Consider the following 25697-nt stretch of genomic DNA (forward strand, 5'->3'; position numbering starts at 1 on the left):
TTCTTCTAACTTTGGGGTGTTTTTGGTTCTCTCCCTAACTGCTTTAGGTGTAAGGTTAGGTTGTTTATTTGAGATGTTTTTTGTTTCTTGAGGTAGGATTGTATTGCTATAAACTTCCCTCTTAGAACTGCTTTTGCTGCATCCCATAGGTTTTGGGTCGTCGTGTTTTCATTGTCATTTGTTTCTAGGTATTTTTTGATTTCCTCTTTGATTTCTTCAGTGATCTCTTGGTTATTTAGTAGTGTATTGTTTAGCCTCCATGTGTTTGGGTTTTTTTCACAGTTTTTTTCCTGTAACTGATATCTGGTCATAGCATTGTGGTCGGAAAAGATACTTGATACAATTTCAGTTTTCTTAAATTTACCAAGGCTTGATTTGTGACCCAAGATATGATCTATACTGGAGAATGTTCCATGAGCACTTGAAAACAAAGTGTATTCTGTTGTTTTTGGATGGAATGTTCTATAACTATCAGTTAAGTCCATCTTGTTTAATGCGCCATTTAAAACTTGTGTTTCCTTATTTATTTTCATTTTGGATGATCTGTCCATTGGTGAAAGTGGGGTGTTAAAGTCCCCTACTATGATTGTGTTACTGTCAATTTCCCCTTTTATGCCTGTTAGCATTTACCTTATGTATTGAGGTGCTCCTGTGTTGGGTGCATAAATATTTACAATTGTTATATCTTCTTCTTGGATTGATCCCTTGATCCATTATGTAGTGTCCTTCTTTGTCTCTTCTAGTAGCCTTTGTTTTAAAGTCTATTTTGTCTGATATGAGTATTGCTACTGCAGCCTTCTTTTGGTCTCCATTTGCATGGAATATCTTTTCCATCCCCTCACTTTCAGTCTGTATGTGCCCTAGGTCTGAAGTGGGTCTCTTGTAGACAGCATATATATGGGTCTTGTTTCTGTATCCATTCAGCCAGTCTGTGTCTTTTGGTTGAAGCATTTAATCCATTTACATTTAAGGTAACTATTGATATGTATGTTCCTATTACCATTTTCTTAATTGTTTTGGGTTTGTTATTTTAGGTCTTTTCCTTCTCTTGTGTTTCCTGCCTAGAGAAGTTCCTTTAGCATTTGTTGTAAAGCTGGTTTGGTGGTGCTGAATTCTCTTAACATTTGCTTGTCTGTAAATCTTTTAATTTCTCCATCAAATCTGAATCAGATCCTTGCTGTGTAGAGTAATCTTGGTTGTAGGTTTTTCCCATTCATCACTTTAAATCTGTCCTGCCACTCCCTTCTGGCTTGCAGAGTATCTGTTGAAAGATCAGCTGTTAACCTTATGGGGATTCCCTTATATGTTATTTGTTGCTTTTCCCTTGCTGCTTTTAATATTTTTTCTTTGTATTTAATTTTTGATAGTTTGATTAATATGTGGCTTGGCATGTTTCTCCTTGGATTTATCCTGTATGGGACTCTCTGTGCTTCCTGTACTTGACTGACTATTTCCTTTCCCATATTAGGGAAGTTTTCAACCATAATCTCTTCAAATATTTTCTCAGTCCCTTTCTTTTTTTCTTCTTCTTCTGGGACCCCTATAATTCGAATGTTGGTGCATGTAGTGTTGTCCCAGATGTCTCTGAGACTGTCCTCAATCCTTTTCATTCTTTTTTCTTCATTCTGCTCTGCAGTAGTTATTTCCACTATTTTATCTTCCAGGTCACTTATCCGTTCTTCTGCCTCAGTTATTCTGTTGTTGATTCCTTATAGAGAATTTTTAGTTTCATTTCTTGTGTTGTTCATCACTGTTTGCTCTTTCGTTCTTCTGTGTCCTTGTTAAATGTTTCTTGTATTTTCTCCATTGTATTTCCAAGAGTTTGGATCATCTTTACTATCATTACTCTGAATCGTTTTTCAGGTAGACTGCCTGTTTCCTCTTCATTTGTTTGGTCTGGTGGGGTTTTTACCTTGCTCCTTCATCTGCTGTACACTTCTCTGTCTTCTTATTTTGCGTAACTTACTGTGTTTGGGGTCTCCTTTTCTCAGGCTGCAGGTTCATAGTTCCTGTTGTTTTTGGTGTCTGCCCCCAGTGGCTAAGGTTGGTTCAGTAGGTTGTGTAGGCTTCCTGGTGGAGGAGACTTCTGCTTGTGTTCTGGTGGATGAGGCTGATTCTTATCATTCTGGTGGGCAGGACCTCATCCGATGGTGTGTTTTGGGGTGAACTTATGATTTTAGGCAGCCTCTCTGCTAATGGGTGGGGTTGTGTTCCTGTCTTGCTAGTTGTTTGGCATGGGGTGTCCAGCACTGGAACTTGCTGGTAGTTAAGTGGAGCTGGGTCTTAGCGTTGAGACAGAGATCTCTGGGAGAGCTCTCACCGATTGATATTACGTGGGGCTGGGAGGTCTCTGGTGGTCCAGTGTCCTAAACTTGGCTCTTCCACCTCAGAGGCTCAGGCCTGACCCCCGGCCGGAGCACCGAGACCCTGTCAGCCACATGGATGCTATTCATTAAAAGTTCATTAAGTAAGTCAGACAAAGACACATATCATATGATGTCACTTATATGTGGAATCTCAATGACCTGGATGCTGGAGGCCCATGGTTCTGGAGTCGCCCTCAGGAGTCTCGCACACGCCACGTATCAAGCAAATCTCAGTCCTCTTGGACGCCTGACCCCCACAAAACTCCGAGTGACAGTGAGGTGGGGCGTCTCCCAGGAGCATGGTCAGGTGGCGGGAAACTGGGTCTGGCACCGAAGTCGTGCTGGTGCCGAACTGCCACGGCCGGAGCCGGACAGCCCGGGCAGCAAACTGCGCATGCACAGGCCGCAAATCTCTCTCCTTCCAGAACCAACGCCCCCTCAGGACTTTTATTGAGCATGCCCACAGTCTAGGTTTCCAGGAATATGCTGGAGCTTTTCAAAGCCCCCTGTGGACAGTTCATTCACCAGCTTTTCCTTTTAAGTTATTTTAGTTAGCCTATTGTTTGCCCAACTGTTATCCACTGCCTTAGGCAGCCTTGATGTTAAACAATTTGCCTCTGCTTATTTTTGACAGATAATCCCCAGGGAAAGGCTGTTCGTGCTGTGTCAGCTCCAAGTCAGGTCAAATAAAGACAGTCTTGTGAGGGTGGTCTTCCAGGGAGCTACTAGACAGGTCAAATAATGGCAGTTCTCTGAGAATGGGGCTTTGAAAGAGTTCCAATCCTTTTCTACTCCTTTCAGTGTCTATAAGGGTGCTGGTTTACAGGCTGTGATTACAGGCTGCTGATTTTCAAGGTTACTGCAGACTGGAGGAGGGGGAAATGCGAATAGGGCAAGTTAAAACACCGTGAAATACTGCTGTTCTTACCAAGATTCAGCTACTTTTCTTGAATAAATGTTTCTCAGATTGCTGCAAGCCTTTGGTTAATTTCCAGAGTTCTGAAAAGTTATTCTGAAGATGTTTTCCACTGTTATTGTTTCTTTTACAGAGCAGAGAATTTTGAGAGGTCCTTATTCCGCCATTTCTCTGACATCCCTTTTCATTTGTTTTTGCTTCAAAGTTGTTTGTTTTATCTTTAGAAATAGAAGAGACAGTATGTTTGAAGAGAAGTAAGACCTAGATTCTGTTTCAGCTATGTGAATGACATTTTCTCTGAAAATTTTGGCCTCAGTTTTTCCATCTGCAGAGGAGGGGTGCAGATGCATCTCCCCATCAACCTATAGTGCTCTGTGGACTAAATGCTGTTACGTATGTGGAGATGCTTTGGTCCTTTGGAAGAAAAACACTTAACTTCTTCAAGGCTTTATGATTGTTACTTCCAGTTCTGCTTCCCATTGTGTGTCCTTGATCAAGCCGCTGAACCAGTTGCTTCTGTTTCTCTTTCCCATCCCACCCTTGTCCCCTCCTCTCTCTCTTTTTAAGGAAGAGACAATGCTCATACTCCCCATAGACGTGCCAGTGAATTTAAATTGCTTTAAATGTCTTTAAAATTACTTGAAGTTGTTCAGGAAAAAACTGCTGTTATTTTCAGTTTGACAGGAAATTAGATTATTTTGCACATATGCATTATATTTTAATGCAATCTTGAATATCTGATTATTGGAAGTTTTTTAATATTACACACACTACTAGAAATAGAGTTTTGAAACCCCCAATAGTCCTTTATATATCCACTTTTTTTTGTTCAAGTACCTCTCTAGCTTCATCAGATCCACTTCTCTGTGGAAAGTGGTTAGAACTCAAAGTTTATTTTTTTAATTATGGTAAAATATACATAACAGAAAATTTACCATTTTAACCATGTTTGAGTGTACAGTTCAGTGGCATTAAATACATTCACATAGCTGTACAATGCAATGTATGTATCTCTTTTTGAAAAATACAGATTCCATAGTTCCCTGACCATATTTGCTTTGTGAACCAATATTGTTATTACAATTAAATAGCGTGGACTGTACTGTTTTTTGGTCATTCATTTTGTAGGAAGCCATGAGGTTTATAGAACATGGCAGGTGTTGCTTTCATTGGTCCTGCTTCCTGACCTAATTTCATTTCTGAAAACAACCTAAATAACCTCATTGTTCATACACAACCTGTTTAACTTTCATGTCTTTTGGTGGTACAGGTTGTAATGCCGGCAGAAATTAACTCAGGGACCGCCGCGTCAAGAGGATTGTATCAACCAGCAACAATCTTTATGGGCCGCCAAATGTCAGCCGTCTCAGGCGTTGGAGATTTCAGTACAGAGCAGAAACCTCCCCAACCCACAAAGAACTTTTCAATTCCTGACCCACATTCACACCAGCAGACAGCCCGGAGCAGTAATGTGACAGACAGCTATGTAGTACAAATTCATAGTGACACACAGTGCTTAAATAAGTCTGACAGAATAGATGGAAAGACATCTCTTCAGATGGGTGAGAAAATGCCAGTCACAGCCAGCGCGTTGTCTGAGGAGGAACAAACTCATTGCTCGGAGATAGGAAGCAACGCACGTCAGGGCAAGAGTAATTTATCTGAAGGCAGAAAGTCTGCCGAACTCCATTCCCCGTTACAGGAGAGATTAAGTCCAGAGAACAGAACCACTGATTTAAAGTGTGACAGTTCCAGCAGATCAGAGGGATCAGAGGGAGAAATACTGACACGGGAGCATATTGAAGTCGAGGAAGAAAGAGCCAGACCGCCAGTCTCTCTGCCGTCAGGCTCAGAATACAGTGCATCTGAAAACGAGTGTTCTCAAGAGAAGCATCCTGCCTGGGAAGCTTCCTCAGGTGGGGTGAGAGGCTGAAATGGTTTGCTGATTTTTGTTGGTATTTAGTTTTTTGGGTGGTGATGGTCTTATGTAAGAATACAAAATACTGTCTAATTGTATCTGTCAAAAAACAAAGTAGTGACTTTGCCAACAAATTCCATTCTAATGAGTTCTTAACTATGTACATGGAAATATTTTTGCAAGCAAATTCTCTGATTTTTAAACCCACTGTGATATTTTTAAAATATTTTTCATGGGTCTTAAAATACTGTAGTTCGCTGTGGATTGTTTATACACGTCTCTAACAGATGAGCAGCTCTGCTCTGGGAGGTAGGACGTCTCACCCCTTGCTGCCGCCTGAAGTCAGTGATCAGTAATCTGTTCATATCCCCATTACAGATCATCCTCCTCACTGGGACCCAGAGGCACAGGAGCCCTGCAGAAAAATGTGGGAAGAGCAGGAGGAGGAGAGTGAGAGCAGCAGCAGTGACCTCACAGTTTCTGTAAGTGAAGAGGATCTGATTTTAAGGAGTCCAGAACCACAGCCAAATCCAGGTGACACGGTGGAGGAAGAAGATGGAAAAGAGGCCTTAAATTTAATTCGCTCCAAGCAAGAAAGAGACGCCCCGTCCACTGAAAAACATAATTGTATTTTGCAAACCCTAAGCTCTCCAGATTCAAAAAAAGAATCCTCCACTAACTCGCCAACAAGAGAGTAAGCCATTCAATTTTTTTCACTGTTCTGTTTTTAGTTATAGACATTTTTAGAGACCATTCCACTGGGAGTATATTATTGAACACTCAGCCATGAATGTATATAAGTTCCTTAAGTCTCATAAATAGTCGTTTAGATGAGGACTAATTTCTTTTTTTTTTATGAAATAGCTTTAAAAGCCTGAATATCATTGAAATCATGGTGATTGGCAGTTTATAATTATATCTAAAGAATCCCTGGTTAATTCATAAGTCATTCCCCCCACCCCCTACCTGCCATCCTTTTGGAAAATCAGTCATTTTGGAGTTGTAGTAACACAGGTGACAAACACTTAAACTTCCTAGGAATTCAGCTTTTGAGACTAAGAACTTTGTATCTAATTAATTTGCTTAATCCTTCTATCCCTTGCCAGAGTGTCATTTTCGTCATACAATTAAATATGCATTAATAAGTTTTTGTAATTGTATATCTAAGGCAGCTTTCATTTTCTGAAGGTAAAAGTGAGGACATTGGAGTCTTTAAGGGTAAATAGGAACATCGGTGCTATATATTTTGAACACTTATAATATCCAAGTCATAAAAGCTCATATATGATTTTTTACTGTTGATCGGAGATAGTGGAATTGTAGAAAACATGGAAACTGTTGAGAACCAATTCTGCAATAAAAGCACAAATAGCATCAAATCTCTTAGGGATACAAGGAACTTAAGTACACAACCCGAGGTAGAGCTCGCCTTTTAAACTGAGGATACCAAGGCCAGGGGCATAGGAGTGGCACATAGGCCATGGGGGCTGACCCTCCACCCAGCCTCGCCGACCCCACCCCACCCCCAGAATGTTGTTACACTATGATACCATCTGTCTGTGTCTTTCCAGCAGTCCCAGCAACAGTGGAAAGCCAGGCGGGTGTTCTTGTATGCATGGGTGCATGTTCTTTTTAAAGCACCATTGAACCTTTTAATATATTGCCTCTTACCACTCATTACCTACTTATGGTGAAAAGTTTAATTTATAGTCTGATTGCCTCCAAACTGATGTTCAAGACATACTTATTAAGAGCATCCAAGTACAAAGTATTTGCGCCGTGGATGGAAGAACCAACGTGGTTCTTGTCCTTGGGAGGCTGGCTTTATTGCAGAGGCAAGCCAGATGGGTTTTTCTAGTAATAATACTTCTCTCTCATCAAGGAAGTACGGGTATTACATACTATTAATACATCATTAGAAACTTTATTACTAAAAAGAGAATGTTTCTATTTTAGGTTTGTATTTGCAGGCTTCTTTTTATAGTTCATTGGACAAGTTAGTATTTTGGTAGGCTAACTGGAGGACTAGTGTACTTACCCAGGACTCAGTCCTTTTCTGAGATGAAAAAAGTTGAGTGTGTATAGAATTAAGAACCTTCTATCTCCTATTCTCCTATGTGAATGACTGTTTCCTGTGACCCTAAAACCAAGCTCCTTGAAATGTTGGGATATAGTTTTCCAAAAGTTGTTGGAAAATAGGGGCATTTGGGGAATTTTTGAAAGTTTGTTTTAATAGAATGCCCCCAGAATGAAAGGTCAGTCAGCAGTGGTGGTTTTCTGTGTCCGTGTTACCAAATTTGAGTCTGTTGATTTTCTGTGGTGAAAGTCCTCCCCAGGCATAGGTTGATGCTGGTTTTAAATGGTGCTGGCTAACTTGCCGACTCCCCACTGCTCTTGAGGGGCCTGCATTCTCTTCTTTCCTCTCTAGCATTTGCTCTTCTTCTTTGCTCAGAGGGTTGATTATTAACCTGAGCCTGTGACTTCATACTTACAGAGTACCGCTCTGACCTCAGAGGTTCTCAGTTTACTTTAGGATCTGTTGAGGGCCTGAAGAGAAATTACTAGAAGGGATTTTAGTTAACAAAGGTGAAGAGGTGGGACAAAGGAAGACACACAGAAGGATTTGAACAGGAAACTGGAACCTCTGATTTGATGAGAGTAATGATGATGACTTCAGACACACCTGGGAGATACTGCACTCTGGTTCCAGGACACAATAAAACGAGTCTCTTGAGAAGGCGACTCACACGAATATTTTGGTTCCCTAGTGCATCCGTGTTGTGGCATGTTTCAGAACTTCATTTATTTTTATGGCTGAATCATAGTCCAATGTATGGATAAACCACATTTTGTTTATCCACTCATCTGTTGATGGACACTGGGGTTGCTTCCACCTTTAAAAGCCAAGTGACTTTGAGAAGCTTCATGGCCTGCTCCCATGGCTACCAGATATTGAGCATGTGATTCATGCACATGAGCTGACCCTCCATTGCAAGCTGCAATTAACTCTTCTCAGAAGAACGCTTACTACAATGAAGCTGCACAAAAGAAATGTTGAAAAGGAGGCCCCTGAATCTTTTATTTTCTTAAGGAGTGAGTAGTTTGCTACAAATGTCGGTACAAAGCCCCATGACTTAAAACACCAGACATTTATTATTTGTCATGCGACAGGTGGTTGGCCCAGTGTCAGTTGGGGCCACAGGGATAACTTGGCCACTTGTCCCTCATCTGGGAGATTAGTCCAGCCTCAGTCACCTGGTGGAGGTAGCAGAGTTCCCAAGACAGCAAGAGGGCAAGGCCAGTGCACAGATGCTTCTTAAGTGTCTGCTTGCATCATGTTTGCTAATGTCCCATTGGCTAAAAACATTCACAGGGCCCAGCACAGTGTCAGAAGGTAGATAAAGACAGCCCATCTCTTGATGAGGTGAGTGGCAGAGTTGCGTTGCAAAGGGTGTGTATCCAGGGACGAGAAGTTTATCGTCATTTTTTGTAACCCACCACTGTACTTTAGGACAAATCAAATAAAGATAAGCTTGATGTGAATCCAAAGGGTCAGGAAAGGTTTTATACAGGTGTTTGTGCAGCATGTTAAAGGATGTACAGGTTTGAATAAGGAGGAGGAGGGGAGGGGTGGATTAGGTCTGAAGGAAGAGTGCAACTAGGAACGCAGGTACAGAGAACACAAGGAGGAAGGGGGCAGGCAGAGGCTGTGGCTGAAGGCTTATCCGTGAGGGGTTGTCAGAGTGGAGGTTTGAATTGTCTCCTGGGACATGGTTGAGAAAGGCCTTGAGTATCCAGTTAACGTATTTAGAGTTATCTCTATGTTTTGCAGAACTGTTGAAGGCTATTTTGAGAGAAGGGTAGTATGGTGAATCACTTGATCTAGGAGAATTAATCTGATGTTAGTTTCATCAGGATGACTTACCCATGAGGTAGCCAGAATTCTGAGATGGCCCCCCAAATTCCTGCCTCTGGTGTACACCTGTATGATCCCCTCGCCTTGAGCGTGGACAGGACAGCGAGGGTGATGGAGCTGCCTGCCGTGATTAGGATGTCATATGACAGAGATGAAGAATTTTGCAGATAATAAAAGGACTTATCCAGATTGGACCTGATGTAAGTAGATCAGGCTTTAAAAAGGACTGGGCTCAGAGATTCAAAGCAGCTGAGATATTCTCCTGTTTACCTGCCATCTTGTGGAGGCCACGTGGCAAGAAGTGATGTGCAGCATCTAGGAGCTGAGGGCCTCAGTCCTTCCGTCATAAGGAACTGAACTCTGCCAGATACCAGTGAACCCGGAAGAGGACCCTGAGTCTTAGATGAGATTGCATCCCAGCCGACACCTTGATTTCAGCCTCGTGACACTGAGTGGAGACCCCACTAACCCATACCCAGACCCCAGACCCCTGGGAACTGTGAGATAAATTTGTGTTACATGCTAAATTTGTGGTAATTTGTTATGTAGCAATAGGAAATTAATACAATTGAAGAACTGGAATCAAGGATTATAACTTTGCAAGGATTGTATGGGTAGAAGTCGCTACACATAACAGGCTGAATCAGATGTGTTCAGGGTCCAGTGTGGGAGCACAGGATGACAGGGGGTCGGAGTGAGCAGCCCAGCAGCCAGAATAACCTGTGCTTTCTGTTCCCTGTACCCTCACCATCTGAGCAAGTGCCTTTTCACACAGGGCCACATGCAGGTGAGCAGGGATGCAAGGGGGTAGACTGGTAGGGACCTAGAAAAGGGGGTGTGCACATCTGTATTAACCAACAAGCTGTTTCTCATGCAAACGTTATTCCTCTGGTTCTTTCTCTAGTGAATGAAGCAATGTATTGAGAGTTTTTTGTTTTGCTATGTTTGTTTACAAATGCATAATGTCATCCAAAGTAGTTTTACTGTCTAAAAATTCCCTTTGCTCCATCTACTCATCTCTCTTTCCTCCCCATCACCCAAACCTCTGGTAACCACTGATTTTTTTTATTGTCTCTGTAGTTTTACCTTTTCCAAATGTCATGTACTTGGAGTTAGACAGTATGTGGCCTTTTCAGATCGACTTCTTTCACTAAGCAGTATGCATTTTAGATTCCGTCCTGTCTTTTCATGGCCTGATAGCTCATTTCTTTTCAGTGCTGAATAATATTCCATTATCTGGATATACCACAGTTTATCCATTCATCTACTGAAGAGCATCTCTGTGGCTGCCACGTTTTGGCAATTATGAATAAAGCTGCTGTAGACATACATCCGTGTGGAGGTTTTTGTGTAGACACAGGGTTTCAACTCATTTAGGTAAATATACCGAGGAGCACAATTGCTGGAGTGTATGGTAAGACTATGTTTAGCTTTGTAAGAAACCCCCGAATTGTCTTCCACAGAGGCTGTACCATTTTTATTCTCACGAACAATGAATGAGAGTTCTTGTTGCTGTACATCCTTGTCAGCATTTGGTGTTGTCGGTTTTCTCGATTTTAGCCATCCTAATAGGTATGTTATGATATCTCGTTGTTTTCATTTGCAATTCCCTGATGACATAGGATGTTGAGCACCTTTTCATGTACTTATTTACCATTCATATATCTTCTTTGGTGAGATGTCTGTTCAGATCTTTTGCCTATTTTTTAATTGGGTTGTTCATTTTTTTATTGTTGAGGGTTTTTTTTTAAAATAAATTGATTTATTTTTATTTTGGGCTGTGTTGGGTCTTTGTTGCTGCACACGGGCTTTTCTCTAGTTGCAGTGAGCAGGGGCTACTCTCCGTTGCGGTGCACAGACTTCTCATTGGGTGGCTTCCCTTGTTGCTGAGCATGGGCTCCAGGCACACGGGCTTCAGTAGTTGTGGCTCACGGGCTGTAGAGTGCAGGCTCAGTAGTTGTGGTACACGGACTTAGTTGCTCCGCGGCATGTGGGATCTTCCCAGACCAGGACTCGAACCCGTGTCCCCTGCATTGGCAGGCGGATTCTTAACCACTGCGCCACCAGGGAAGCCCTTATTGTTGAGTTTTAAGAGCTCTTTGTATATTTCAGATACAGGTCCTTTATCAGAGAGATAATGTGATTTTCAAATATTTTCTCCCAGTCTGCAGCTTGTCTTTCCATTTTCTTGACAGTGTCTTTTTCAGAACAGAAGATTTTGTTTTTGTTTTCTTTTATTTCTTTTTTGAAGCCACTCTAGGGGTGGCTGGCACCAGCAACAAGTTCCACCACTGCTGCTGGTATGAGCTACTCAAGGCACCAACCAGCCACCTTGAGAGCCCCAGAAGTTTTTCATTTTAATAAAGTCCAGCTTATCAATTTTGTCCTTTCATTGTGTGTTTGGTATTATATCTAAAAATCATCACCAAATCCAAGGTCACCTAGACTTCCTCTTATGTTATCTTCTAGAAATATTATAGTTTTGCATTTTACATTTAGATCTGTGATCATTTTGAGTTAATTTTTGTGAAAGATATAAATAAGATCAGTGTCTAGATTTATTTTTTTTCATGTGGATATGTGGATATCTATTTGTTCCAGTACCATCTGTTGAAAAGACTGTCCTTTCTCCATTGAATTGTCTTTGCTCCTTCATAAAAGAACAGTTGACTATATTTGTGTGGGTCTATTTCTGGGCTCTGTATTCTGTTCCATTATCTATTTGTCTGTTTCTTCACCAATACCATACTGTCTTGATTATGGCTGCTTTATAAGTAAATCTTGAAGTCGTGAAGTGTCAGGTCTCTGACTTCATTTTTCTTCAGTGCTGCATTGGCTGCTTTGAGTCTTTTGCCCTTCTCTATAAATTTTAGAATCTATTTGTCACTGTCGCCCCCCAAAAAATAACTTGCTGGAATTTTGACTGAAATTGTATTGAATCCATAGATCAACTTGGGAAGCACTGACATCTTAACAGTGCTGAGTATTCCTATGCATGAAATTGGAATATCTCTCCATTTATTTAGATGTTGATTTCTTTCATCAGTTTTGCAGTTTTCTTCTTGCAGTTCTTGTACATATATTGTTAGACTTATTCTTAAGTACTTCTTTTTTTGGTGCTAATGTAAATGGTATTGTGTTTTTAATTTTAAATCCCAATTACTCATTGCTGCTGTATAGGAAAGGAAGTGACTTTTGTATATTAACCTTATATCCTGCAACATTGTTATAATCATTGATTGGTTCCAGGGTTTTGGAGTTTTTTGCTTGATTCTTTGGCATTTTCCACATAGACAAGCATGTCATCTTTGATTAAAGGCAGTTTTATTTCTCTTTTAATCTATGCCTTGTATTTCCTTTTTCTGTCTTATTGTATTAGTTAGGACTTCTAGTACAGTGTTGAGTAGTAGTGGTGAGAAGGGACATTCTTGCCTTGTTCTTGATCTTATTGGGAAGGAATCTTGTTCTTCCCCATTAAGCATAATGTTAGCTGTAGGTTTTTTTGTAGGTGTTCTTTATCAAGTTGAGGAAGTTCCCCTCTATTCCAGGTCTGAGAGTTTTTATCATGAATGAATGTTGACTTTTTCTAATGTTTTTTCTATACCTAATGATATGATCATCTGATTTTTCTTCTTTAACCTGTTGTGATGGATTTCATTCATTAATTTTCAAATGTTGAATCAGCCTTCCATGCCTGGGATAAAATTCATTTGGTCATGGTGTATAATTTTTTTGTACATTGATGGAGTCAGCTTGCTAATATTTTGTTAAGGATTTTTGCATCTGTGTTCATGAGAGATACTGATCTGTAGTTTCCCTTTCTTCTGATGTCTTTGTTTTGGGTATAAAGGTGTAACGCTAGCCTTATAAAATGAGTTAGGAAGTATTCCCTCTGCTTCTATCCTCTGAAAGAGATTGTAGAGAATTGGTATAATTTCTTCTTGAAATATTCAGTAGAATTCACCAGTGAACCCAACTGGGCCTGGTGCTTTGTTTTGGAAGATTATTATTGATTCAGTTTCCTTAACATACATGGTTCTACTCATATTACCTACATCTGTTTGTGTGAGATTTGGTAGACCAAGAAATTGGTCCATTTCATCTAAGTTAAGAAATTTGTGAGCATAGAGTTCTTATTACTCCTTTATTATCCTTTTAATGTCCATGGGATCAATAATGATAGTCTCTTATTTCTAATATCTGTGTCTTCTCTCTTTTTTTCTTGGTTAGCCTGGTGTTATAGACTGAATTTGTTTGTGTCCCCAAAATTTATATGTTGAAGCCCCAGTTCCCAAGTGACTATATTTATAGATAAGATCTGTGAAGAGGCGATAAAAAGTTAAATGATGTCATAAGGGTGAGGCCCTAATCCTGTAGAGGTGGTGCCCTTGTAAGTAGAGGAAGAGACACCAGAGCTCTTCCTTCTGTGCTATGTGAGGACACAGAAGGGCCCAATCTGCAAGTCTCACCAGGGACCAAATCAGTCAGCACCTTGACCTTGGACTTCCCTGCCTCCAGAATTATGAAAAATAAATTCCTGTTGTTTAATACAGTTTGTGGTATTTTGTTATGGCAGCCTGAGCAGACAAATACACCTGACTAGAGGTTTATCCATTTTGGTTTGTTTCTTTTTTAAATAACCAGCTTTTTGCTTTGTTGATTTTCCTTTTTGTTCTCTTGTTTTCAATTTCATTGGTTTCTGATCTAAATTTTATTATTTCTCCTGCTTGCTTTGGATTTAACTTGCTCTTTTTTCTCATTTCCTAGGGTAGAAGCTTTGATTATTTATTTTAGATGTTCTAAAACATGCATTTAATGTTATAAATTTCCCCGTAAGCACTGTTTTCTCTGCATCTCATAAATATTGATAAATTGTATTTTCATTTTCATTCAATTCAAAATATTTTAAAATTTCTCTTTAAGACTTCTTCTTTGACCAGTGTGCTATCTAGAATATGTTGTTTAATCTCCAAATATTTTTAGCTTTCCTGTTATCTTTCTGTTATTGATTTATTGTGATCTGAGAGCATACTTTCTATGACTTTTGTTCTTTTAACTTTGTTGAGGTGTGTTTTATGACCCAGAATGTGGTTTATCTTGGCAAATGTTCCATGTGAGCTTGAGAATAATGTGTATTTTGCTGTTGTTGGATGAAGTGTCCTATATATGTCAGTTAGATCAAGTTGATTAATGGTGCTCTCCAGTTCAGCTGTATCCTTGCTGACTGTTTACCTGCTAGATATATCAGTTACTGTTGTAGGTGAGTTGAAGTATTCAGCTGTAAGAGTGGATTTATCTGTTTCTTCTTGCAGTTCTGCCAGTTTTTGCTTATGTATTTTGATGCTCTGTTGTTGCATACATACACATTAAGGATTTTTATGATATTCCTAGGTGTGCTGTTTTGGGTGTGTATCCTGCTTGGTGTTCTCTGAACTTCCTGGACCTGTGGTTTGGAAAATTCTCAGCCATTATTTCTTCAGATATTCCTTCTGCTCCTTTCTCTCTTTTATCTTCTAGTATTCCCATTACTTTTGTAAGTTTTGTAAGAGATTTCCAAACTGTCTACCAAAGTGGCTGTAGCATTTTGCATTCTTACCAGCAATGAATGGGAGTTCTTGTCGCTCCACATCCTCACCACCATTTGGTGTTATCATTGTTCTGGATTTGGGCCATTCTTATCGTGTGCAGTGGTATTTCATTGTTTTATGTATGTATGTATGTATGTATGTATGTATGTATGTATGGCTGTTCTATGTGGCTTGTGGGATCTTAGGGTCCTGACCAGAGATTGAACTCATGCCTCCTGCAGTGGAAGCATGAAGTCTTAACCAGACCGCCAGGGATTTCCCCTCATTGTTGTTTTAATTTGCATTTCCTTGATGACATAGGATGTGGAACATCGTTACATATGCTTATTTACTGTATGTACATCTTCTTTGGTGAGATTTCTCATAAGGTCTTTGGCCCAGTTTTAGTTGAGCTGTTATTTTTCTTATTGTTGAATTTTAAGAGTTCTTTATATATTTTGGATAATAGTCCTTTATCAAACATGTCTTTTGCAAATATTTTCTCCCAGTATGTGGGTTGTCTTCTCATTCTCTTGGCGTTATCTTTTGTAGAGTATGAGTTTATCCTTTTAATCAAGTCCAGCTTATCAATTAATTCTTTCATGGATCCATGCCTTTGGTGTTGTATCTAAAAAGTCATCGCCATATCCAAAGTCATTTAGGTTTTCTCTTATGTTATCTTTTAGGAGTTTTATAGTTTTGTGTTTTACGTTTAGAACTGTGAACCATTTTGAGTAAATTTTTGTGAAGGGTATGTCTGTGTTTGGATTCTTTTCTTTTTTTTTTTTTTTTTTGCATGTGGATGTCCACTTGTTACAGCATGTTGATGAAAAGTTAACTTTTGGGGGGCTGGTTATCTTTCATTTGAAGATATTTTTTTATTGAGATATAATTGACATATAACTTTATGTTAGTCTCAGGTATACAACATAGTGATTTGATATTGGTATACATTGCAAAATGATCATCACAGTAAGGCTAGTAACATCCAGCACCACACATAGTTAAAAATTTTTTTTATTGGGAAAATTTTAAGGATTTACTCTCTTAACAACCTTCAAATATATACTACAGTATTATTAACTATAGTCACCATGCTCTATGTTACATCCCCAGAACTTATTTTATAACTGGAAGTTTGTACACTTTACTGCCTTCACCCATTTGGCCTCCTCCCACCCTTTGCCCACCTCTGGCAACCACCAAACCACCAATCTGTTTTCTGTATCTATTAATTGAGGTTTTTTTTAAGATACTACATATAAGTGAGATCATACAGCATTTGTCTTTCCCTGACTGATTTATTTCACTTAGCATAATGCCCTCAAAGTCCCATCCATGTTGTCACAAATTGCAGGATTTCCTTCTTTTTTATGGCTGAATAATATTCCATTGTGAGTATATAGCACAATTTCTTTATCCACTCATCCATCACTGGACACTTAAGTTGCTTCCATATCTTGACTATTGCAAATGATGCTTCAGTGAACCTGGGGGTGTGTATATCTCTTCAAGTTAGTGTTTTCATTTCCTTCAGATAAATACCCAGAACTGGAATTGCTGGATCATATGGTAGTTCTATTTTTAATTTTTTGAGGGACCTCCATACTGTTTTCCATAGTGGCTGCACCAATTTACATTCCCACCAACAGTGCACAAGGGTTCCCTTTTCTCCTTGCCAACACTTGTTATTTCTTTTCTTTTTGATGATAGCAATTCTAACATGTGTAAGATTATATCTCATTGTGGTTTTTATTGCATTTCCCTGATGATCACTGATGTTGAGAACCTTTTCATGTACTTGTTGGCTATCTGTATATCTTCTTTGGAAGGATGTCTATTCAGATCCTCTGCCCATTTTTTTTTTTTTCTTTTTTTTGCGGTATGCGGGCCTCTCACTGTTGTGGCCTCTCCCGTTGCGGAGCACAGGCTCCGGATGCGCAGGCCCAGAGGCCATGGCTCACGGGCCCAGCCGCTCCGCGGCATATGGGATCCTCCCAGACCGGGGCACGAACCCGTATCCCCTGCATCGGCAGGCGGACTCTCAACCACTGCGCCACCAGGGAGGCCCCCCTCTGCCCATTTTTAATCAGATTGTTTGGGGTTTTTGCTGTTAAGTTATATGAGTTCTTTATATATTTTGGATATTGACCCCTTATCAGACAAATGATAGGCACATATTTGCTCCCATTCAGTAGGTTGCCTTTGTATTTTGTTGCTGGCTTCCTTTGCTGTGTAGAATTTTTTTAGTTTGATATCATCCCACTTGTCTATTTTTGCTTTTGTTGCCTGTGCTTTTGGTGTCATATCCAAGACATCTTTGCTAAGACCAGTGTCAGGTAGCTTTTCTCCTATGTTTTCATCTAGGAGTTCTGCAGCTTCAGTTCTTACATTTAAGTCTTTAATCCATTTTGAGTTGATTTTTGTATGGTGTAATATAAGGGTCCAGCTTTGTTCTTTTGCATGTAGCTATCCAGTTTTCCAACACCATTTGTGGAAGAGATTGTCTTTTCCCCATAGTGTATTTTCCCCATCGTGACACTCTTGTCGAAGATCAGTTGGCTGTATGTGCATGGCTTTATTCTGTTCCATTTGTCTATGTCTATATTTATGCCAGTACCATGCTGTTTTGATTACTGTAGCTTTGTAATATGTTTTAAAACAAGAAAGTGAGTCCTCCTGCTTTGTTCTTTTTTCTCAATATTATTTTGGCTATTCAGAGTCCTTTGTGGTTCCAAATGAATTTTAGGATTGTTTGCTATTTTTCTGTAAAAAATGCCACTGGGAGGTTGAGGGATTGCATTGAATCTGTAGATCATGTTGGGTAGTGTATACATTTTAACAGCATTAAGTCTTCAAACCCATGAACACAAGTTGTCTTTCCATTTATTTGTGTTTTCTTTAATTTCTTTCAACAGAGTTTTGTAGTTTTCGATGTACAACTTGCCTCCTTGGTTAAGTTTATTTTTAAGTATTTTGTTCTTTTTGTTTTTTGTTTTTTAACAACGTAACAGGAGTAACAGGTTTTTTTTAAAATATTTATTTATTTATTTGGCTGCATCGGGTCTTAGTTGTGACATGCGGGATCTAGTTCCCTGACCAGGGATCAAACCCGGGGCCCCCTGCATTGGGAGCACGGAGTCTTAACTGCCGGACCACAAGGGAAGTCCCTGTTTTGTTCTTTTATGCTATTGTAAATGGGATTATTTTCTTAATTTCCCCTTTAGATTGTTCATTGTATAGAAATGCAACTGATTTTTTGTGTGTTGACTTTGTATCCTGCAACTCTACTGAATCATCATAGTATAAATGCGTTTTAAAGCCATGGGCCCTGAGAGGACCATTAGGAAGTAAGCATACATAGGAAAGCAGCCCAAGGCCTGACTCCACATTCAAGGTCAGGAAGATCAGAAGGAACCAGAAAAGGAGTCTGGGAGGAGTCTGCAGTGAAGGGTGAGGAGAACTGAGGGCCAGGCTTGTGCTATAAATGCCAAGTAGAGTGTTTTAAGTGGGGTTTAGAGAGATTAAATAACCTTCCTAGGGCACACAGCTGGCTGGAGGTGCAGGTGATGTCCAGCCTGGCGGGCAGATGCCAGAATTCATGCTCCTAATTTCTGTGCTCTGCCATGCAAATCACAACCATGACGGTGGTGGTGTTCCCTTCAGTAGCACCAACTCTGTACCAGACACTGTTGTGAGAGCTTTATTTATAATAACCCATTTATTCCTATTGCCATCGTCATCTTATAGAGGCGGAAACTGAGAAACAGAGAGGTTGTTCAGAGTCACAAAGTGGCTCAGTGTGCTTTGAACTCAGCCGTCTGGGTCCAGAGTCTGCATTCTTAACTGTCTGTCAATTATTCTCTCCACTGCCTACGTAACTGGAGTGTCATCAAGGATAATATTTCATAAGTTTGAATAAGGAAGCTCAAGAAACAAATAGATTCTTTAATTAGAAAAAGAAAAGAAAACCAAGCAGCGGCAGTTTGACCTTTGGCTCTGTGCATATTGATTTTTGTGCCTTCCAGCCTCAAATAAGCTGATGAAGTGCTATGTACCTTTCTTCCAGCTTGAACAAAGTACTTGCAGAGTTGCTTTGTTCTTTCTCCCCATGGAGCATGCCTGAAAGCTAAATGTAATACTGCCTTTTAAGCTAAGTCAAATGAAAGCCTTGGTTTCTCAAGGTCCTAAAAATGCTATCACATAGATTGAATCTCATCCAGTGATTTTAATTTAGCCCCTCTCAGAAGTTAAATATAGGAAGGAAATTCTTGCATCTGAGAAAGACTTGCTGGTGGAAATCATGTTGCCTGGAGTAATAGGTTACAACCAAATTCTTTAGAATTTACCCAGCGTTCACTGTTAGAGGAGCTGGAAGCACATTGATAAATGCAGTGTTCCTTCTGATGTGATGGCACCTTCAGATATCTGTTCTCAGTTGTTTTTTTTCTTCACTGTCGCTTGTTTTTCCTGGACATGACCTCTGCCCCTCAGTACAGGTGCTCCCTTGAGCCTTTTCTTGCCACTCCACATATTCTGGCTTTTGTTCTCAAAGTAAGGCTGTGAATTACACTTCTGGAAAAAAATAACCCCGTGCCGGGGGTGGGGTGGGGTGGGCAGTGCATCCCCTTCACGTTCTACCTGGCACTTCATTCTCCAGTCTTGCCTGTGCCTCTCCTGTTAGCTCATCTGTTTTGATCTGAAAAATCTGAGACTTATCTTTGTTTTGGTTTAAATTTTTAAAGTCCATAACCAGGTTTTCAAGAGGGTAGTAATCCTGAGACCTGATTGTCAGCAGAGTAGGCAGTAATTACAGCCATTATCACCTGGTGTGTATACAGATGTTAAAAGAACTCTCCATTGGCCAGCCTCAGCCTGGTGTCCCACCTTTGCCAGCCATCTCATCACAGGCTGCTGGCCTCAGTCAGAAGAGGTGACCTGGAGCGAAGGCAGTGTGGGGAATGCTGAGAAGCACTTGCAAAGGTTACAAAAGAGCCGCTTTCACCAGCAAGACAGGTCTGCTGATGAAAATTTCCTCCATTTTTGTTTGATTACTTATTCCAGTTCTTAAATGCTTATATGTATATTCAGGTTTTCATGTATTTTGAGTCAGTTTTGAAAATCTATAGTGTACTAGAAAGAGATCCATTTTCTAAGTTTTCAAATTTCTGGGCATATTTTATATTTTAGAATTTCTACTTTGTCAATAATTATGTCCCCTTTCTTCTTTGCTCTTTTTTGGAATGACTTTTATATATATAAAATATATGAGTTTCAGGAAGAAACCTAAAGAGGATTTACATTTGCTCCTGGCAGCGTCTCGGGCAGAAGCAGTCCTGGGTTACTTTCATCCAAGTCTGAGGATTGAGATGGGTTGAAGCCAGGCTTTGGTCCCTCTGAGGGCCAGACTATATCTGTTTCACCCTTATCTGTAGGAAGTAGCCCTATGAGTTTCCAGTGCCAAGTGTGGATGGTTTATTAGGGTTCCCCTTCCTTTGTGGACCTGGACTTGAGTTTTTATTCTCTTGCTCTCTGAGGTCATCCAAAGCTCCACTCAGCTTCTCACACTATTAGCTACCTTTTCAGAAATTGACATGTGCCCTTCAAAGAAAAGGTGCCCCCAAATGTTAGGCTCATCTCTCTGAATTTCCTTTTTCTCTAGATTTTGATCCTGTAGTTCTTTCCTACTTTATCTCTCTAATGTTATCAAAGACATATTTTTATATATTTTTTTTGGTCTTAATTCAAGGATTAGCTTGCATTACCAACAAGAAGCTGAAGTCCTTATCTTAGGTACTTTTTAAGATAAGTGTTATTACTGAAGGATAGCATGCATGCAGAAAAGTGAACAAATCTTGAATATGCTGCTCTACTAATTATGACAGGTGAATACGTGGTCACCTCGCCCAGGCAAGAAACAGCATCAGCACCCAAGCCTCCCCCTCCCTTCCCCACCGTGTCCCCTGCTCCCGTCTCCCTCACAGTTACTTCTGCTTGGCCGCTGCTTCCTTTCTGAAGACCTAGGAAACCGGATCTCATTTGGCCGCTTTCACTTTTAATTATGAAACGCATAGTTTGGGCCACATCATTTCTAATTTGGTTTGCCCTTTACCTTTTAAATCTGTTCCTGGGACGGCTTTCTCCCCTTGCATGACATCTTTCTTCCCTTGTGATGAGCCCTCTCGAGTCTGTTAACAATTTGTCCCTTCAGATTGTACACAATACTTTCTTGTTTTCCTGTGTGTGATTTCTAGAAAGCCTTCCAAACTGATGACCATGTGCTGACACGTAGAATATGCTATTTCAGGATGTGGTTGTGTTTTATATATATTTATGAACAATTACCCAGAATATGAACCTGTTGCCTTATTTTATTTCTCGTATCAGGCTAGCCTTGCCCCTGATTCCCTTTCTTGAACTAGAAACGATCACAAGAAACAAATCAGGAATTGTTTGGTTTGGAATGTTCTCTTGATCTCTCCTTGCTCTAGACATATCGTGAAATTGCAGGAACAGTGGCAGAGCCATAACCTATTGTGACTGTGATCTTGGATCTCCTTTTGGCTGGTATCACCATTGACTAATCGAACTTGACTTCTCAGTTCTCATTTATCACCTTCATCAGATTCACTTTTTCGCCACAAGCACCGGGTACAGTGGCTGGCATATGTTGGCATCTGATAATTAATTAGTTCATGGTGATCTGATATGATGGTTCCAGAAGTCAGGACTCAGGGATGTCCATGAGGTAAAACAGGAATGGCCAACCTTTTTTTAAAGTTAGAAATGAACTTGGCTTCTGTCTCTCCCACTTCTGACTCTTGGCAGTTTGGTAGATCTAATTTCTAGCATCGAAGAATCAGAATCCTGACAAAATGGACATTTTATTTTAATTGGTCCTTTTCATTGAGAAATGGTGGGTATCGTGCCGTGTAAGCATAGCTTGTGTCTCGCATCAGCATGTGAGGTCCCCAGTGAGGCCCCAGAACTCAGAGTTCACCCAGGAAATAATCATCCAAATGGGTGTGATAAGTTTTCCTTAAAAATGAGATACCTTCCAGAAACAAGGTAATCAGAGCTGAAAATGTATCATAAAGGAAAACCCTAGTCTGAGCAGCTGTGGGGGACTCTCTGAAGCCAGGATGTGTAAGCAGCGGGAACAAGGTCTGCCTGCAGCGGGAAGGGAAGACCAGAGGCAGAACTGGGTAGTTGTGTGTTCAGCGCCGCTCTGGGGAGAGAAGCGCTGAGTCCAGGGCTGGACAGCCCTGAAGATGTCTGGGGTGGGACAGTGGTGTTTTCCACACTCCACCCTGACCTACCTGAAATCTTTAATATCTCTTTAGGGATAGGCTTGGGTTGTTCTATAAACTTACTATGCTAATATTTGCAACAGTGCTAAGAACCTCTGTCATCTTTGAGTGGGGAGGGGGGCAGCTGCCTGTTTCATGGCCCCAGAGCTCCCTCTCCTGTTGCTCTCCCAGCTTGTCGACAAGGTGGCCTCTTACTCCCCTCCTCACTCCAAGTGGAAGGATGCTTTTTGCTGCCCTGATAGTCCCCATTCAGCTCCATTCAGAGCTCACTTCCAGAGTTTGTCCTCAGGGCAGACGGCTCCGCACCCACTGCAGTCCCCTCTCCTCACCCTGAAGTGGACCTGGGGGCCCCCTTCCAGGTGGGCTGCCCAACTCGGAGGTTCGTGTGCTTGGGCCCAGCAGTGGGGCCTCTGCCTCCATGGCTCTGACCGCACTATGTGGCCACGCCCTGCACAGTCCCTGGGGCCATGGCAGCACCCACTGGCTCTACCCAGGCCTGCACTTCACCGTGAGCCCTGCCCAAGTTGGGTGGATGATGATGGGGAGGGGTCCTCAGAGCAAAACTGGGATCTGTTTCCGGTCGTCGGGTGGCAAACATCAACACTTCCCTCCTCTCTGTTTTGTTGCTGTTTTATTCCTCCTCTTCGGTTCCTCATGGCTCAGCTTCCCTGTTCGTAATCACCTTAACTGATATTTCCCACCTTTGAAGAACAGTCTTTGAGCCATTGATGATAGGCTTCTGGAAAAACCAAATTCATTTTAAGGTGGGATTAGAGAAAGCACATCAGAGCTTGAGACCTGAGTGGGAGGCTTCCCTTCAGGGGAGCTTTGCGGGGAGGGTGTGCAGGTAGGCCAAGCAGATAAGACAACCGAAAACCCAAAGGGAAGCAAAAAGTGAGGCCTTGATATGTTTTCTTGTACTTTCACAGTTGATCTCACCATTTTCAGTCCCTGCTGGGCGACTTACCTTAACCTCCAGGAGAGCTGTGACGAGGAGTCCTGAACCCCCGTCTTCTATGGCTTCCAACTAATTCTCATTTTTTTCTCACTGCTGTCCCTCGTCAGGGTAATTTGTTTTAATTTGCTTGTCATTTTGATGGACTGAATGTGTGTCTAAATCTGCTGCTTAAAGCAATGCTAGACTGGTTTTCTCCATGGCAGTGATGCTCAGACATATTCCACTGGCATTACCCTGCAGTGAGTAAAGTGGTCTTTTCCAAGTTTGTAGAAAATGAATCTTTGTAATTTTGAAAACTTTCTCAAAATCATTTCCCTAAAACTTTGGTACCTGCTATAGCTTGCCTACTAGGAGATAACAAAATGAGTGAGAGTGCCAAATGAATAAGGACGAAAATATGGAAGCAGCTGATTTTGTTAGCTTTGACAGATTGGCTTTTTATCATGGATATATGTTTGATTTTTATATTGTACATATATATTCATTGTCCGCTTGTAAAAGTTTTTCAGATTTGTGTGATGAAACGAAGTACATTAGTACATTCTGGTGTTTTGCAGAAAGTTCTGTGAACTCCAGGTGTTCTGCCACCTTAAACGCTGAAAGGCACTACTTTCCAGGACCATCGAATCCCTAAACGAATTTTTCATGGTATTGAATCATGGCACTGATGGTCCTTACTGATCAGCTGAAATACAGATTACAAGGACATGTGCTGTCCATGGTTGTTTGGAGCATTATTACATCTGTAATCACGAGCATGCTGGGAATTGGTTTCCACCGTTTTGAAAAGTGCACTTACCTGGAATTAGGGATGTGCTTGTCTGACATCCCCTGAACCCCGACACTGACTAGAGAAGCCTTTTCACCTGGTTCCCAGCGTCTACCCAGGAGGGCCAGTTAACTTGGATTGTTTCCCTGCTTGCATCCTGCCTGCCTCTCCTCCACAGTTAATCCATTTGTTCATTGACAATGATGATTTGGTATCATCCACTTTCTTGTTTCTTGTTTCTTCTTTTTGTCTTTGGCATCACTTAAGCAACTTCTTGGGTGAGTGAGCATTTGAATAATAAAGTGATTCAACTTCTTCATAGTAATACAGTATTGCCTCTCTGAAGGGCCCAGCAGCAAGTGGGCACAGTCTTTTCCTGCAGTCCTGTGTTTGATTTCTACTGACTCCTACAGCAGAGGGCAAGCGTTAATAGCCAAGTGTTCAGTCTCTTTCCTGCAGGTCCCTCCCTGGGTGCTGCTACTGCCATTTCAGTGGCATCATTGAGGTGGACCCAGAACACTGAGTCAGTGACTGCCATGGACCCCACTCCCATTCATCAGACTTAATTGGCCTTGAAGGAGTCTCATATGTCCCTTCTAGGTGAGAAGCGACATAAACACTAACTTATTTCAGGGTCTGAACGTTGCCTGAGCCTCAGCGACCCATCCACCACCCATCATGCCTTCTGGTCTCCCTCCGGTGGTGAAGCCACGCTGGCCCAGCCTGAGCTGGAGACCCTCCTGGTCTCTTCTCCTACAGACGCACCCCTGCGCATACGCGCACACACACACACACACACACACACGCACACGCACGTACACGTGTGGAGACAGACGTGTACCAGCACGGCGAAAGTCTGATGTTTGGTTTTAGGGTCCCCCATCAGTCATTAAGCCCCAGCAAAGATGGTTCTACCCTGACAGTAAAAGATACCCCTTTACCAGAAGCACCTTCTCACGTTTAATTATAGAACCAATGATGATGTCTAATAAAAAAAAATTTTTTTACTATGTTCATAGTATTTTTTAAACTTTTCCAAAATACACGGCCTGATTGTATTAAATTTTTGAAAGGCATCAGGTTGTCTGATAATAAGTCATTTACCCTGCATGTTCATTTTGGCAGCAGAGATTTAAAGCCAGGTCACTGTAGGTAACTGGCTCCATAAATCTGTTGTATGCACCTCAGATTGGAGAGCACAGCCAGCACCCTAATGACGACACCCCTCTGGTGACATGTCAGGGATTTAACAGAAACCCAAGGAGCAAATGTTTCCAGCCTTCATCCTCCCAGCAGGGTGGATTTTTATCAACCTGGGTGTTACGTTTGGGACCCACAGAGATTCTTGGCTACTAAGAACTCGTTCTGGGTTCAGGCGGGTTCTCTCTTGTGAAGGCCGGAGGGGATCACCAGTTAGAAAGGGGGCCTTCCAGCGCCTCATTAAGGAACTTTAAATCCGGTGGTCAGGGAGAGGGAGTAGTTCTGAGAATTGAAGTGGGGCAGGATAAGGAGATCTGTTTGGAGGCCAGCGAGGGGGAAAAGGCAGGGGTTTTGCTCGTGCAGCCTCTGCTGCTTTAAATAAAGAGCACGCTCGCAGGCCCGGGTGCCCCACACGGCAAGCCCCGCGATCCCAGCTGTCAGCGCCCTCACACGGCCTCCAGGTGAAGAGAAGGAGCCCTTGTTTCCCGGGTGAAGAGAGGAGTCTTGTTCGTGACCCCTGGCCCGCGGCCGCCGCAGACCCCCACCCCCGCCGCTGGCCTTTGTGCTGCCGCCCCCTCCTCCCCTCCCTCCGGCTTTGTGCTCCCTTCGAGTGGCCCCCCCGGAAGGGACCACCCAGGGGGTTGCACAATGGGGGCCGAGGTAGCCACCAAAACATAGGTTTCCTAAGACAGCCCATGAAAAGAAAAATACTGTTTAACTATGTACATGTTTGTCCTTTCTACAACCGTTTTGTGTGGCCAACAAAACCCCACGTCC

At 41.5% G+C, this 25697-nt stretch overlaps 1 protein-coding gene across 4 annotated transcripts in view; it reads left to right on the forward strand.

The window, feature by feature from the left end:
- KIZ (kizuna centrosomal protein) overlaps nt 1-25697 on the forward strand; it is a 113591-nt gene that overhangs the window by 36766 nt on the left and 51128 nt on the right. For all 4 annotated transcript variants that reach the window (XM_060120287.1, XM_060120289.1, XM_060120288.1 and 1 more), the window contains 2 exons: nt 4553-5198; nt 5579-5894. In XM_060120287.1, coding sequence (XP_059976270.1) covers nt 4553-5198; nt 5579-5894 — 962 coding nt within the window. The remainder of the gene's footprint in view (nt 1-4552; nt 5199-5578; nt 5895-25697) is intronic.

Source organism: Mesoplodon densirostris, chromosome 16, assembly GCF_025265405.1.
Source record: "Mesoplodon densirostris isolate mMesDen1 chromosome 16, mMesDen1 primary haplotype, whole genome shotgun sequence".
In the NCBI taxonomy this organism is placed as follows: domain Eukaryota; kingdom Metazoa; phylum Chordata; class Mammalia; order Artiodactyla; family Ziphiidae; genus Mesoplodon; species Mesoplodon densirostris.